A 14,703-nucleotide genomic window follows, 5' to 3' on the forward strand; every position below is an offset into this window, starting at 1 on the left:
TAGTTCAGCAACTAGTAGGCCACAGGTTCCACATCCTAGCAGTAAATAAAGCGAGCCAGTGAGCGAGTCTTCAAAGTGCTTTCCTCTTCTGATACTGATGTTCAAACTACGTAAAATCTTTTTTTAAAAGACGGCACTGAAGATTGCTGTCTGATTTTGTCACCTTTGATAATCTTGGGAAACAGTGGCCTGGCTTTCAGGTGGATTCTGTTGGCTCTGCAATGTTTTGGAAATCCAGCAAAAAAAAACAAGCAGCTCAGCCTCACAGATGAGAAACAATGCTTAAAAATCAATTAGTTTAATTAATTAATTTCACAAAGCAGAAAAACTGCAGCATTGGCAGGACACCGATGCCTTTTTGTTTAAGGTTACTAATGAATTATGAAAGCAATGACGAAAGAAATGTGTCACAGTCTCTAGGCTTCTATTGAACTCATGTATACATCAAGCAGCAGAGTTCACTTCACAGGGCTGAAATATCCACAACCCTGATGGATTTTAATATGGCAACCCAGTCAATCCAACTGTGTTCCTACTTCACATGGCCTGCCTGATTCACAGGGCCCTAAAGCACAGCCCAACATGTTCAGTCCCACTGCATGAGATCTGTATTACAAACATTTGGCTTCACACATACATATCTAATTAAGAAGGAAATGTTGTTTGATAACGGTTGTAAGAAAGTAGCTAGTCACTGGTTCTCTTAAACTCCAGAGCACTGTCTAGTTTGGAATCAGATTCAGTTCAGCGGCCTGATGAGGTGAGCACAGTACTTGGAAGAGTAAAGAAAAACTGTAAAAAAGAAGAAGACAAAAATCTAAAATTGTTATACCACTCAACTTTGATCAATAGCCAAAATATAGTCGGCCTATAATTTTTAATCTGTGGAATTAAAACTCAAGTCTTTTGATCAGTCCATCACGATTAAGGTTTTTCATGGGCATGAGACATTGCCTGTCCCTTGAAAACTTGAAAAACAGGGTGTAAATTCCTTAAATAAATAAATAAATAAATAGCACCCATATCAGATCTCAATTAGTTAATAACTGCAATAGTCAAATCTGATACAGAAATTGTTTAAGAAAACTGGACTGGTTTTGCTTGCTTGGTTCTTTCCTTCTGAATATAGAAGACCTATCTGCAAAGTGAATTAAAGAGACATTACAGCGCGTTGGTTGAAAAACTTGAAGTGTATGAATTTCCTCCATCAGAAATATTTAGTGTGAATATCTTATAGCTTCTCTCTATTTTATAATTTTCTTATGCAACTGGTATTTTGAGAATAAACCGTCCTCAGTCATGCCATTATACTGCACAAAAGAGAACTCACCACACACATCGTCAAGGCACAATGTATAGCGTAAAAACATGCTAATGCAGCTTTTGGCTGGAGATGCAATTGTGGTCTTCAGTGAGAGTTGGAAAAAATGTAATGAGAGCATTGTTTACCCTAATATGTTGGAGGTGGAGGGCAACACGTCGTGGAGGTACTAAGTCATCAGCAAGAGCTGATAATTTGACATGTGGGTGTTAAGGCACAGTAAAGAAGTTTCCTTTAATGCAACTTGTTATTTTCTTGCTTTTAAGGGATTGTGTAGGAGGATTTGGCACCTAAGTAACTTTATCTGGGTTTTAACAAAGCTTTTGTTGGGGGTCTTCAGTATACATTTGAAGAATATTAAAAGCAGTATTTACCTAATAGATTATAATTAGATACTGAGAACAAATACGATTTGCAAGTATGATTTGTAGCTTTGAAAGATTATTTGCTAGCACCCTTCTGTTCTGATCAGGCATTATATCAGAGCTCCACTCTGTGTCAAGAATCAAAGGAACAAATATTCCTTTTTGGATATTATGGAGAGTTTACATGTTTCTGAATGCACTAAGGATGATTTATTTGTCCCTTTAGAAACAGTTTCTCTCTTTCTCATATCCATATACATACATACACACGTGGGGGGCATATACAGTGGTACCTCGGGTTACATATGCTTCAGGTTACATACGCTTCAGGTTACAGACTCTGCTAACCCAGAAATAGTACCTCGGGTTAAGAACTTTGCTTCAGGATGAGAACAGAAATAGTGCTCTGGCGGCTCGGCAGCAGCGGGAGGCCCCATTAGCTAAAGTGGTGCTTCAGGTTAAGAACGGTTTCAGGTTAAGAACGAACCTCCGGAACGAATTAAGTACTTAACCCAAGGTACCACTGTATGCATGCAGTAATGCATACACTTTTAAAAAGCTTTCTGATAATATGTTTCTTTTCATTTGCAGTGGACTAATTCCTTCAATTGTCATCATCATTATCCAGGCTTATATGACATTTGGAGTTTTCTTTTTAGTGAAATGTAAGCAAGTTTTACCCAAAGGTGAGCCAACTTTCACACATTACAATAAATGGCAAGTTCCATTACCTGAGAGATGGGCAAGTGGAGGTGGGCAGCTAAGAACATACAAAGAGCTCTGCTGTCCACGTAGCCTAGAATCCTGATTTACACAATGGCCAAAACAGATGCTTCCAGAAAGCCTTGCGGCAGGTCAAACAGATCCTGCCCTGCTCATTCACTTACAATTGTATAAGCTTACAATTCAGGACATTCAAACAAGACAGAGTTCAGGTGCATCTATAACTAATACAGTATCAAATCAGCAGAACTGTAAATGCCTCACCCTCACCCTCCAAGAAACTCACAGCATTGAAGTAGATTGCTTTTACAACTCTCACCCCAGCATCACCTGCCATCAGCATAAGTCACTAAGGTGGCTCTTACACTACCAGCAAATTCCCCGGCCCCAAGTTCTCAACCTGGACCTTGCTCTCTGAGAAGTCTGCCCTCTGACAGTCAAGGGAACCTGAGTTATCAGACAGAAGAGGGGCCGCTGTCACCAAATATATTACTAGGCTTCCCTCCCCAGTGTTGTCTAACTCAACTTCCATCCCGGGGGCCTACCTACCACTCCCTAGCAACAAAGCAACACCACATGTGGCAATATAAAAGCATTTATTTGAGAGCATCTGGGACAGAGGATCTCCTAAAAGGAAAAGACAACATGCGTTGGATTGTTGGGTAGTCGCTCCAGCAAGATGTGTACCTTGGGTAAGGGCTTGATAGACAGCAGCACAGCAAGTACAGTGTTTCTGATAGCACCAACCCCATTGCTGGGGACTCTAACTAATTGTGCAACTCTGTGTCACAGGGTTTGTAAGGGTGCAAAAGCTGTCTAGAGCAAGTGGGCTAATGATCTCATGGAGCTGGGAGCATTTTGGTCACTGCTGCTGGTCTTAGGTGGGATGACTCCCTCATGGTCAGCACAGAATGGGACATGGAGAGAGGTCTGTGGAGAGGGAAGCGGGAAAGAGAGAGAGTACTGAGAAACAGCAGGTGAAGCACATAGTCCCTGAACCTGGATGGACAGTAGTTTTTTGTCTACGAAGTAGGAAGTCAGTTAGAAAAGTGAATAGAATCACCTGAGGCTCTGCCAGTGTTGATGTCTGTTTCCTTCCTCCCCATAGGTTGTAGTGAACACTGGGTTCAGCTCCATGCACCAGGGCTGTGAGCCTGCACAACCAAAGTGTTAACAACTATTTGACCAACAGTGGCAATGGGTGGAATGGATCACCTGGCCTGTACCAACAGAGAGCTTACCTGCCTGTGTCACCAAGTGACTCCCCTGGTGTGGGGGCACTAACTTCCCACTGTTGCTGGGGGAGGGGGGAAAGTTAGAGGGAAAAGTTCAGAAAATGCTATTTTCAAACATATCAAAGGGGGCAAGACATGCTCCCTTTCTTACCTGTGTGGTGTGCTTCATCCTGACACCCACACAGATTTTGCAACGGCATGTTGTGGTTCTAAGATGAAAAGTATTTGCAGTGTGCTTAAGTTTCCCTCTGTGTTCTGAGGCCAGCTTTTTGCTGTGAACTATGTTTTCTGCATAGTTTCCTATCATCAGAAATGACTCTTGGAGCTCCAAATGCGTACAATATGGAGTCAGAGACACATAGCTCCATGCTGGGTGCTGCGTTACACCATATCCTATGCAATGTTGAGGCCAGGAAGCAGGATGGCTTTTTTCCCCATTCATCCTGCCAGACTATTTGCACCAGGGCTGGTATAAACTGTTATTATTGGTATAAACTGTTATAATTGCCACAGAGGCTTCTAAGCAGTTTACAAATATAAAAGCGATTACAAAAATAGAAACATTCAATTTAAAAACACAATAAAAGAATTCCATCAAAACATTAAAATAAACACCCACAGTTAAAATGTACAATAAAACAAGCCAATTAGAACAGCACAACAATTAGGACCAGTTGAAACAGCAACAAAAGAAAGAGGCTCAGATCAGTGGATGCTTATCTAAACAGGTATGTCTTCAAGAGCTGGCCGAATGCCAATACTGAGGTACCTTTTAGGACAACATTGGTGCGACCAGTGAAAAAGTCCTCCTCTGTGTTACCACAAGCCAATAACCACCAGCCTATGGCAAAATTAACAAGTTCCATTAGTGCCCTTACCAAGCAATGGAGGGAAAGTCCAGGTCTTTCAGGTAACCTGGCCCAAGGCTGTTTAGGGCTTTATATGGAAGTAGCAGAACCTTAAAGCTGCATAGGTAGTTAAGCAGCAGCTATGCAGATCTGATTGCACTGGGATGTTATGTGCTTGCAAAGAGGCACCTCTGACCATCTAAGCTGCAACATTCTGGACATCTGACGATAAGATTGAAGATAAATAGGATACAATGAAAATGTTCCATCCTTGTACCACCCATGTTCTACCTATAATTCCATCCTGTTTTAGCTGTTCAGCCTGTGTATCATTCATGCTAGTGGTATATCTCAAGTTCTGCCAGCACAGCAGGGCTTTCACAAATTCTGTTTTTCTGTTTGCCAGTGTGCTTTCAGTATGGGTTGTGCCCTTAATACTGTTATAAAACCATTATAAAGTCTCATAATTCTTATAGTCTATAGACTGCTTCTTAAAAGAAGAAAATGTTAACAATGAACAATTCTTTGAGAGACAAAGGATCAAACTCAGGATGAAGAGATCAAACTTTTATCTGCCTGGAATAATTTTATTTATGGGTGAATTTTAAAAAAAATAATACATTTCAATGCAGCTTTTCTTTAAGAGAAGAACCAAGATGTCCTACAAAAATTAAAACAATCTAGAATGCCCCCAACTATACATAAGATACAGAAGCAGTATAATAAATAATAAATGAAAACAGACCATATAAAAATCCTATTTCATGATCCTTCATTTACGGCAGTCAGTTTTGTGCAGAGAAAGGAGACCAAGGGGATAAAGGGTCTGGAAACGGTTGATGGCAGTGAATATGTTTAGCCTGGAGAAGAGAGGACTGAGAGGTGACACGAGAGCTATCTTCAAATACCTGAAGCACTGTCACATAGAAGATGGAGCAAGTTTACTTTCTGCTGCTCCAGAGGGGAGTAACCAAACCAAGGGATTCAAATTACCAGAAAGATTAACTTTCTGACGGTAAAAGTTGTTTGACAATGGAATGGACTACCTGAAAAGGTGGTGGACTCTCCTTCACTTGAGATTTTTAAGCATGGCTTGGATTGCCATCTGTCAGGGATTCTTTAATTGTGATTCCTGCAATGCAGGGGATTGGAATAGATGACCCTTGGGGTCGCTTCCAATTCTACAATTCTATGATTCTGTGACTATGCCAATATTTGTATTGAAGGCTGCCTACTGTAATTTACAGTTGAGAAGTATTACAGTACTATATGTTAATGCAATCAGTATTGCCATTTCATGATTTCATTTGAAGCATTGCATCATAAGTTCATTCTGATGTGCACACCCTGAAGTTCGATTATGCAGTAATTTGCAAAGCTAAAGTTCTTTTATTTTAATTTGTTACATGTTAACACAATAAAGCACTCCTTTTTAAACTTTTCATTTAGACCTTTTTTGAACCACACCTCAACATAAGATTTTAACGATTTTCTCGATCTTAGTAAGATACTTACGTTTTTTTCTGTGCTCCACTAGACTGCTGGCCTGCTTTGCTGAACATTTTGCAAACCAGTTATCTCCAAGAAGAACTGTGATCTCATTAGTGTGAACCAGTCTTCCTGGCATGAAAGCAAGGGGACCAAAAGGTACCTGTCAGAAGAACAAAGCAATGGTAAAGAAGATGAAAGGAAGTCTACCTTGTGCAATACTAAGAAACATCCAGTCCTATATCTCATCAATGGCTAGTATGAGAGCTTGCTGGCAGTCTTAAAGCTTCAGGATACCAATTGGCAGTCATGGTATAATGTAAGATTTTAATTAATCAATGACAGTGTTAATTAATCCCTAGCTTTCATGACTGTCTAATTATTTTTCTATCCATGTTTTATCATTAGCTACCCTCACATTATTTGGCACCAAGATCCAGATCAACTGCACCACAAATGTAGAGTCTGCTCAAACTTACAAAGTCAGGTCTAGGGAGCCAATCATGCTCAGACATAAGAGCATAGTTAAGAGCCTGCTGGATCAGGCCAACTGCCCATTTAGTTCTGACCAACCAGATGCCCATGGGAAGCCCGAAAGCAGGACCTGAGTGCAATAGCACTCTCCATAATTGTGATTCCCAAAAACTGGCATTCAGAAGCACGATGTCTCCAACAGTAGAAGTAAAACAGAGCCAGGCATGTTTGAAGTTATAGAAGCATCTACTTAGCCAACAACCTTTTCCACGCGAGAAAGCTGGCACCTAGAAGAGACACTGGTTTCTCAGAAACTGGACATAAAATTAACTTTTAAATGGATTCATATGAGCAAACCGTTTAATGCAGATGTACCAACATCCAATGTACTGCTCTCTTGAAAGGTGCATGACAAGAGCAAGTCAGGAGTCAGGGGATGATTGGACTTTAACAGCAAGGATTGGTCTGGGTCCTACCAATCACTCTTAAATCTTACAGGACAATAATGAAACTGACCAAGCAATCGGTGTGTGGTGGTGGGGACTCTTAGGGCCATAATAACTTCAGTTTATTTTATATTATCAAGCAAGCAGGTCTCAGTTTCAGCTAATTTTGTAGCAAACGAGAACAAAAGTCTTTCCGTGGAAACTTCTTTAATGCAACACAAGTACAACAGCTCATTATTATTATTGTTGTTGTTGTTGTTATTATTTAAATATAGCTTGCTTTTATGTTCCCAGATGAGTTGCACCATAAAACCCGGAAGTAAATTAAGGACACGTGATGTGTGCACATTGCTGAGTCATGAAATTGACATTATCTTCTAATGTTCCATCCATTAGCATTTTAGTTAAAAATCCTCAAGGTAGAGAATGTTATGTGTCATTACTAACATCTTGAACTCTGTGATTACACTGAAATACTGAATTTGAAATCTTTGACAATTAGTCCAAATTCAAAAGCATATAGATCCCAACAAGAGTAAAAGTCCAAGTGAGATATCCTAGGAACGGAAGGAACAAGAAAATATCCCTTTGGTTTCCATGAAACAAAAAACTAGCTTTTTATACAAATCAATACCCACAACTTAAAACTCAGGAAATACGATTGCTTGCTTGCTTCTCCACCTCACAGGAAATTAGTGTGTATTGCAGGTTTAATTATAGGTTTCAATAAAATAAACAGGCTCTATCAAACGTGTTTGATTTTGTCTTAGTACGTCTGTCAAAAATTTGGAGATTATAATTTATTATAGATTTCAAGAAACAAGACAGGAATAGGAAAACATACATTTAAACACTGCCTATAATCAATCATTGCTAACTACAATACCTTCATTACTGTATTTATTTATTTATTAAACAGATCCTGCACCTTCCAAAAAAAGGAGCCCAGGGCAGCAAACATGTCAATACTAAAACAATTCCATTAAAACTTCTTTAAAATACTTTAAAATCTTCTAAAAAACAGTTTAAAGACTCCTAAAAGCAATCACGTACTCCCAAATTAATAATTTCAGGGTGAACAGGGACAGAACTTTCAACCATCAAATGTCTGTGTAGACAGGAATGTTTTCAAATTTCTTCTAAAAGTTAATAGGGAGGGAGACTGGAAATCGACACACCTCACTAGGGAGGGCATTCCCTGTCACAGTTCTTCACCAATTGAACAATGCCTTACCTAATTGGTCCCCCACCTTTGCAAGGGTTGAAGTGGTCAGTCAGAGCCAATCCAAAGCAAGTGCAAATAGCTCTAGCACAGATATGGTGTTCCAAATCTAACAACCTTTAGATAGTCACAAGCACTTCATGGGCTAATTGAATCCTTCTTGGAGCTAAGTGTAGTGCAATGTTATGTCTGCACCAGTGTTAACATTATACATCATTAGCTTAAACCATTGTCTGCAAACCCTAACCATGGTTGCATTGTACCAGGGTTGCCTATGGAAAGGGAAAGTGTGTGAAAAGGAGAAGGAAAAAAGCAGTGTACAAACCACAGGACAACTCCTGGTTAGCAGTTTGTGCAACGCTATCTGCAGTGGGCCATAATAAAAAGGGCTGCCTATAATTCCACTGAACTAAATAGTACCTACCATGATATCATAAGAGAGTCTGTCAGGCAATGTGCCAAGTCGTTCCTGAAGAGCTTCATAGTCACTCTCCACCTTCTTCCTGTTGGCAGAATTCAAACCATGTTACTTTCAATCCCAACAGACTTTAAGAACAAGGTACATAAGTTTGCTAATTACTTTTCAGTTGGGGTTTGAATATAAAAGCAGAGAGAGAAATTGCCATGGTTCAGAGAATGCAAAAATGGACCCTGTTGTGAATACTTTCAAGGCATTACTAAATTCCCTATTGTAAAATGGGTGTGTGAAAATAATGTGAACAATACCACAAATGTACATTGTCCATGCAGGGAAAACGATTCTTAGAAGACAGCTATCTTAAATATGATAGCGTAAGACCAAGTTCTATTGGGCTGCGATCCTATACCCATTTACCTGGGCATAAACCCTACTGAATTCAATAGGACTTACTTCTGAGTAGAAGTATATATATCTTGAGAGACAGAGAGACTTGTCGTTTGTGATTTGGGACTCATTTCTTAAGGATGGCATATCTGGCTGTTTTGGAGGTTTGATGTTTAAATCAATAGAATTACAAATGAATTTTAAAGGGGTTTGTGCAGGGAAGAGATAAAAGGTCTTCATTTGTGCAACTGTTCTCTTTGCCTGGCATGATCACAACACAGTCTGCAAGGCAGTAAGAGACAACAACTGCAGTGAAACGATGATGCTTAGCCCATTCAGCTAAAACCATTTACCTTGAGCCATAGCTTTGTGGATGGGTGCTGGGCACAGTGCCTATCAGGTCAATAGATTCCTTACTCTATACTCGTGCTTCCCTACTTATAAATATTTTAAACAAATAAAATAAATAAACTGACCACCTAGGTTACTAGTCTGAGGGAAGAAACAGGCAGATCATGATAAGGCCTTAGCCAACACAACACAGAACCAGACATTCCCAGAAAATCAGATCTGTGACACTCCATCTGTAAAACTATGAGTACATTATTACAAAACTTAGAACTGAATACCTGAAAGGGATGGGAGTGGTAAGTTGCACAAAAGCCACAGTAACAGCGCTATGCCTGCATGTGTGAGCAAGGCCCCCTTACCATATAGAGGAATATGTGGGGACCTTTTAAATTGTTGTTTTGAAAGTGCTTTTCAAAATATTTTATAGGGATATTTTATCCTGAGAATGTTTCTGGCTGTGTATGTCAAAATATTTGCAAAACGCATCTACCTTCCACTTTCTTGTGCATTTTGGTTGCCTGTTTGCATCCACTGTTGCCATGATCCACTACTGTTTTGAGTGAGAGATGGGAGACCAGGGAATAAATCTCCTTCGCCCAAGCAACCATGGTGATGCCCCTGCCTTGCCACTTTACACTGGCAATTCCACTCACTGATAGCACTGCATGGCAAGACTTTCATCCTATATAACTCATTTCATGCAGCTATGCATAACCAGTTGGCGCAGCATAGGGATGCACATTCAGATGAGCACCCAATTTTAGAAAGGAGCAGAGGAAGCTGCCTTATGGAAGACCACTCTATTGGTCCATCTAGCTCAGCCCTGTCAATTCTGAATGGACGTGACTCTTTCAGAGTCTCAAGCAGAGATCTTTTTATTTTATAGTGGGCACCACTATAATATCCATCTTATTGGAAATTAATGTGGTTTCTGAATTTTAAACATTAGCAAAGCATAATAGTTTTAGACCATTTTCTACAAACCAATAGTCACAATTTAATATGATGAGGTGTAAAGATGGCCTTGATTCCTCTTTCCCCCTATTCTTCTTATCCATGGCTTACAACTTATGTGCATTTAAACTATTTTTAAAAACCCAAACATTTTATTACACACACAAACTATAAATTATTTGCTCAGAGGTCTTTCGGGCATGAAGAAAAAGCCTCTTAAAATAAATTTAAAATATTATATGCTTGATGGTGTATAACCAAAGTTTAATCTCTCCACTAAAAGGGGCAGTTGCTGTGATTTTGCAATAACCCTGCAGACAATAATCAAGAAGGCTCCTGTTGTTCTCTCCGTAAAATCCTGGTAAACGCAGCATGGATGTAGCATAATTTGGTATCTGTTAAGATCAAGTGTTATCTCTCTATAACTCATACAAAATCGTTCACCATTAAATATACCTTTTCCTGTCAGATACTCATATGAAACTTTCATTTACCCAAGATGGTTCCTATTAACTAAAAAAGCATCACATTAAATGAGCAACAAAGACAGGCCAGGGATAATATTTTAAGGGATAATAATCTCTCTGAAGTCTCACGTTTACCTAAGGCTTTAAACTAATATATTTTCATTGCAATTGGATAAAATGGGAAAAGGCCATTATCTATCTTGAAGCCAATGGACCCCTTTATAAATTGCAGACCTGATTTTTCAAAGTTCTTCTTATCCACATGTTTTGGATACTTCCCAAGACCATTTCAGTGCCCAACCACACTGCATTTTACTGTCACTTTAGCTTTCTTGGAACAGAAACAAAAATATATAGTTGTGCTTTGTAGATTTATAGACTTAAGCCTTTCTATATGATTACTCTGGGTGGGGAAAGGGGGAATTAGTGTGTGTCTTTTTAAAGAGACATGCAGATTTAAAGTATGATTATATAGTGCATTAGAGCATCACAGAAATGCAGAGGGTGCATTTCAATAAGCCAGGACAAGATCAAAATTATGTACCAAAATATAGCATTATTTGAATTTGGTCAATTTTCCAATTTTCTAAAGACACACGTAGAGTATTTTATTGGTATTTTAGGCATGCAAGCAAACATTTTTCACTTACCAGTGCTGAATTTTTTCTTGGCAGCTAGTGACCACCTGTCATTAAAACAGATAACTGCTCATGAAAAAACAAGGCTAAGCACACAGCTGCAAACTCAATGTTTCAGAAACTAGAGCAGACGCTTTACAGATCTGGTGGCGTCTCACTATACATTTTTATTTGTCAGCGCAAAGGCGCGCGAACGTTCGTTCTTAAGCAGCCCACTTTATCACAATGCTCTAATCCAAACTGATAACCATAGAATAAATTACACCTTCCCCAACTCATATTTTGATACAATGCATGCTCCATAACGACGAGATGACACATGATACAAGATAAAACCAGCATTTTGTACAATCTACACATCTGTTTTCAATGTTACATGCTTTGCAGAATAAAGCAAATATAATTTATAAGAGGAGTGCATGTTTGCTGTTTGTTTAAAAGAGAATCACCCATAAAAACATTTTTCTTCATTAATACAACTCTAAACTGTAATCTGACCTTCAGTTTCACCCTGGTGCAATAAACATCTGATTAATCATATAAAAAAACAATGTGAACTTTGATTACAATTTGAGAAACATAATATATACACATACACAAAAGTGAATATTATAACATCCATCAATTTACAGACTTCTGGGAAGAGGAATATTATTTAATCCAAAATACATTAGAAGACCAGGTTCTTGTCACTATTTAAACAATAAAAAAACCCCCACAAAACACATGAAAGTTTTAGATCCCACTATTTACACTACCAACATTTTAAAGCATTCAAATATGATAAACACATTCTGGGCTTTGAACACTAATAATAAATAATAATAGTAATGACAATACCCGAGTTCAAAACTCCCTCATAGTGACAAAGGAATCTATTCATATATACAAGGTATGGGAGGAGAGGGTTTTACCATTCCCTTTATTGTATCTTGGAGGTATAATGTATATATAAGAGCTGTTCCAGTTGTTCTCAAGATAGTGGGACACATTTGTGGAAGGAGAGAAGAGCGTTTCTGGTATTCATCAAGCTAAATGCACACACAAAACCATACTTAAATTGTTAACAGTGTAAAGCTGCATTGCCTCTGAATAGTTTACAAAACAACGTGAACACAGGAGACGGAGTTACGATACTTGTTGGACAATGAGTCATTATCTAATACAGGGGTTGCCAATGTAGTAACCTCCAGATGTTTTGGACAACAACCCCCATCAGGTCCAGCCAGCAAGGCCAATGGTCAGGGATGATGGGAGTTGTAGTCCATAACATCTGGAGGACACCACATTGACTACCCCAATCTAATAAATGCCTGTCTCACATAATGGTGACAGCAGCACTTTCTCAAGTACAAAATATTATATCATGTGCTCCTGGGAAATGTGCTATCTACACAACATAAATACAACTTTGAAGGAAGTTGGTAAGACTATATGCAACATATGAGAAACAATAGGTAATCAGTTGTGTTGAAAGGTCTTTGGCCCCTTAAAATGTGTGCATGCATCTAAAGACGCAATCAGGAAGAGTAAGCAAGGGGCTTTACTCTCCCCCCCCCCCCCCCCCCGCACGGCAGCCTCCATAAAAATAATTTCCCCCATCTCCCAAACTGCTACAGTCAAACCTTGGTTCTCGAACGGCTCTGTTTTCAAACATTTCAGTTCCTGAACGCCAAAAACGCAGAAGTAAACGTTTTTTGGAACCTGAACATCCAACGAAACTTCCATTTTGAGTTTCCCTATTGAATTGAGGCTTCCGCTTTCAGAAGTCGAATGGTATTCCAGAACGTATTATGTTTGAAAACCGATGTCCCACTGTATTTTCACCCAGAGGGAAGTTACAGATTCAAATAGCTCCCTCAACTATTGTCTGTTAGGAACTGCAGGTGACACTTCTGAACATGGATAGGGACTCTTCAGCACTCTGAATCTCCTTCTTTCCATCACAGTTCTTGTACCTCCACTCCCAAAATGCTTCTTCATAAGGTAAGAAATGCTCCAGTAGCCAAAGCAATAAAAGGAAGGTATGTTCAGTAGAGGAAATACAGAGTGTCCCAGCTAGGGAGCAGAAGGGTTTGCATATATGCAAATAGCTTTATGGACCACAGACTGTGTATCAGAAGCAAACATATACCAATTTTACTCTGAGGATTGTGAAATCTCTGCATGTAGAAGGAACTTAATAAAGTAACTCATACTTATTTCCAATCTGAATATAGGGTTTCACAAATCATATTTACAAATATTTGTTTCTCATGTACCCACAAACAAGCTAATATGTGAAAGCAACTACTGGGAACATTTGCCAGAAAAATAATGTTTTATCTTCAATGTTCCATGAAAGCACAGGTGCAGATGGTTTCTTTGTAAAGAGGGACTGATGGGGCTTGGCAAAACTATGAAGATTTGGCTTATATTCAGATACTCCAAGGTAGATTGTAGACTCAGCCTGAGTGAAGTTTGCACAATCCACTTAAAAATGTAAAGCAATATTACTTTCATAAAATCCCATCAATTTGTTGTAAACTTGTCATTTTTGTACATGAAGCGGCAGAAAGAATCATCCTATTCTATGCCATACACTATAAAAATTGTGTATCTGAAAACAAATGTAGCTGACATAGATGTGTTCTTCTGTATTTAATTTCCCCCCTTCTAAAATCAGAGTTCCTTAATAGATTTTTTGGAAAAGAATGAGGCAACTATTCATTACTTCCAGCAGAATAAATCAAAATAAGAATTTAATGTCCTCAGATAAGAGCTGTTGTAGCTCATTGGTTGGTCTAGCATTGTTGCCAAGATAATAAACTACAATCTAGGAGGTTGCTGGTTCAAATCTTGCCTCAGTTGCAAGCCACTGACTCCATTTCAGACACCCTGTAAATGGATTTTAGGTTTATGCATTTCCTCCTCTCTCTCTCTTAGTGATTCACCATAACTTCTTCCATATAGTCAACCACAATATCAAAACTATGCAAACAATGGTTACCACAAACCATAGTTTGTCATAGCTATTGCACAAATTGTGGTTTCAGATTTGGATGGGTGGGGGAACTAGGGCGAACAATACTTATGGCAAACTAAATTCAGAATCAGGAAGTAAGGGACAGAATCAAAGTGCATGAAGAAATCAGAAAGTAGGTAGCATACAAACCCAGGTTTGAGAAATACTGATGCCACCGACTGGCAGTGGTTCTGCAGGGATTCAGGCAGGAGTCTCTCGCAGCCTCACCTGGAGATGCCATTGGGGACTGAGCCTGGGACATTCTGCATGCAGGATGGAAGCTCTGCTAGTGAGCTGTGGCCCTTCCTCCCTACCCTGCCTGCTCCTCCTCCTCCTCCCCCCACTACACTGAATCAGCTCAG

At 39.2% G+C, this 14,703-nt stretch overlaps 3 protein-coding genes across 4 annotated transcripts in view; 1 reads left to right on the top strand and 2 right to left on the bottom strand.

Annotated features, from left to right (window-relative positions):
• LOC309346491 (protein C19orf12 homolog) overlaps positions 1–14,703 on the top strand; it is a 315,967-nt gene that overhangs the window by 154,870 nt on the left and 146,394 nt on the right. The gene's annotated exons all lie outside the window — the stretch shown is intronic.
• The window catches only part of PLEKHF1 (pleckstrin homology and FYVE domain containing 1), a 296,105-nt gene that overhangs the window by 111,937 nt on the left and 169,465 nt on the right, over positions 1–14,703 (bottom strand). The gene's annotated exons all lie outside the window — the stretch shown is intronic.
• URI1 (URI1 prefoldin like chaperone) overlaps positions 1–14,703 on the bottom strand; it is a 46,040-nt gene that overhangs the window by 15,561 nt on the left and 15,776 nt on the right. The window contains exons 2-4 of one of the 2 annotated variants that reach the window (XM_081870255.1): positions 11,350–11,384; positions 8,547–8,625; positions 6,008–6,143 (exon numbers count right to left, since the gene is read on the bottom strand). In XM_081870255.1, the coding sequence (XP_081726381.1) occupies positions 6,008–6,143; positions 8,547–8,625; positions 11,350–11,384 (250 nt within the window). The remainder of the gene's footprint in view (positions 1–6,007; positions 6,144–8,546; positions 8,626–11,349; positions 11,385–14,703) is intronic. The other variant, XM_081870256.1, reaches the window with a different exon arrangement.

The sequence above is a fragment of the Podarcis erhardii genome (genome assembly GCF_964252035.2).
Source record: "Podarcis erhardii genome assembly, chromosome: 7".
NCBI classification, from domain to species: domain Eukaryota; kingdom Metazoa; phylum Chordata; class Lepidosauria; order Squamata; family Lacertidae; genus Podarcis; species Podarcis erhardii.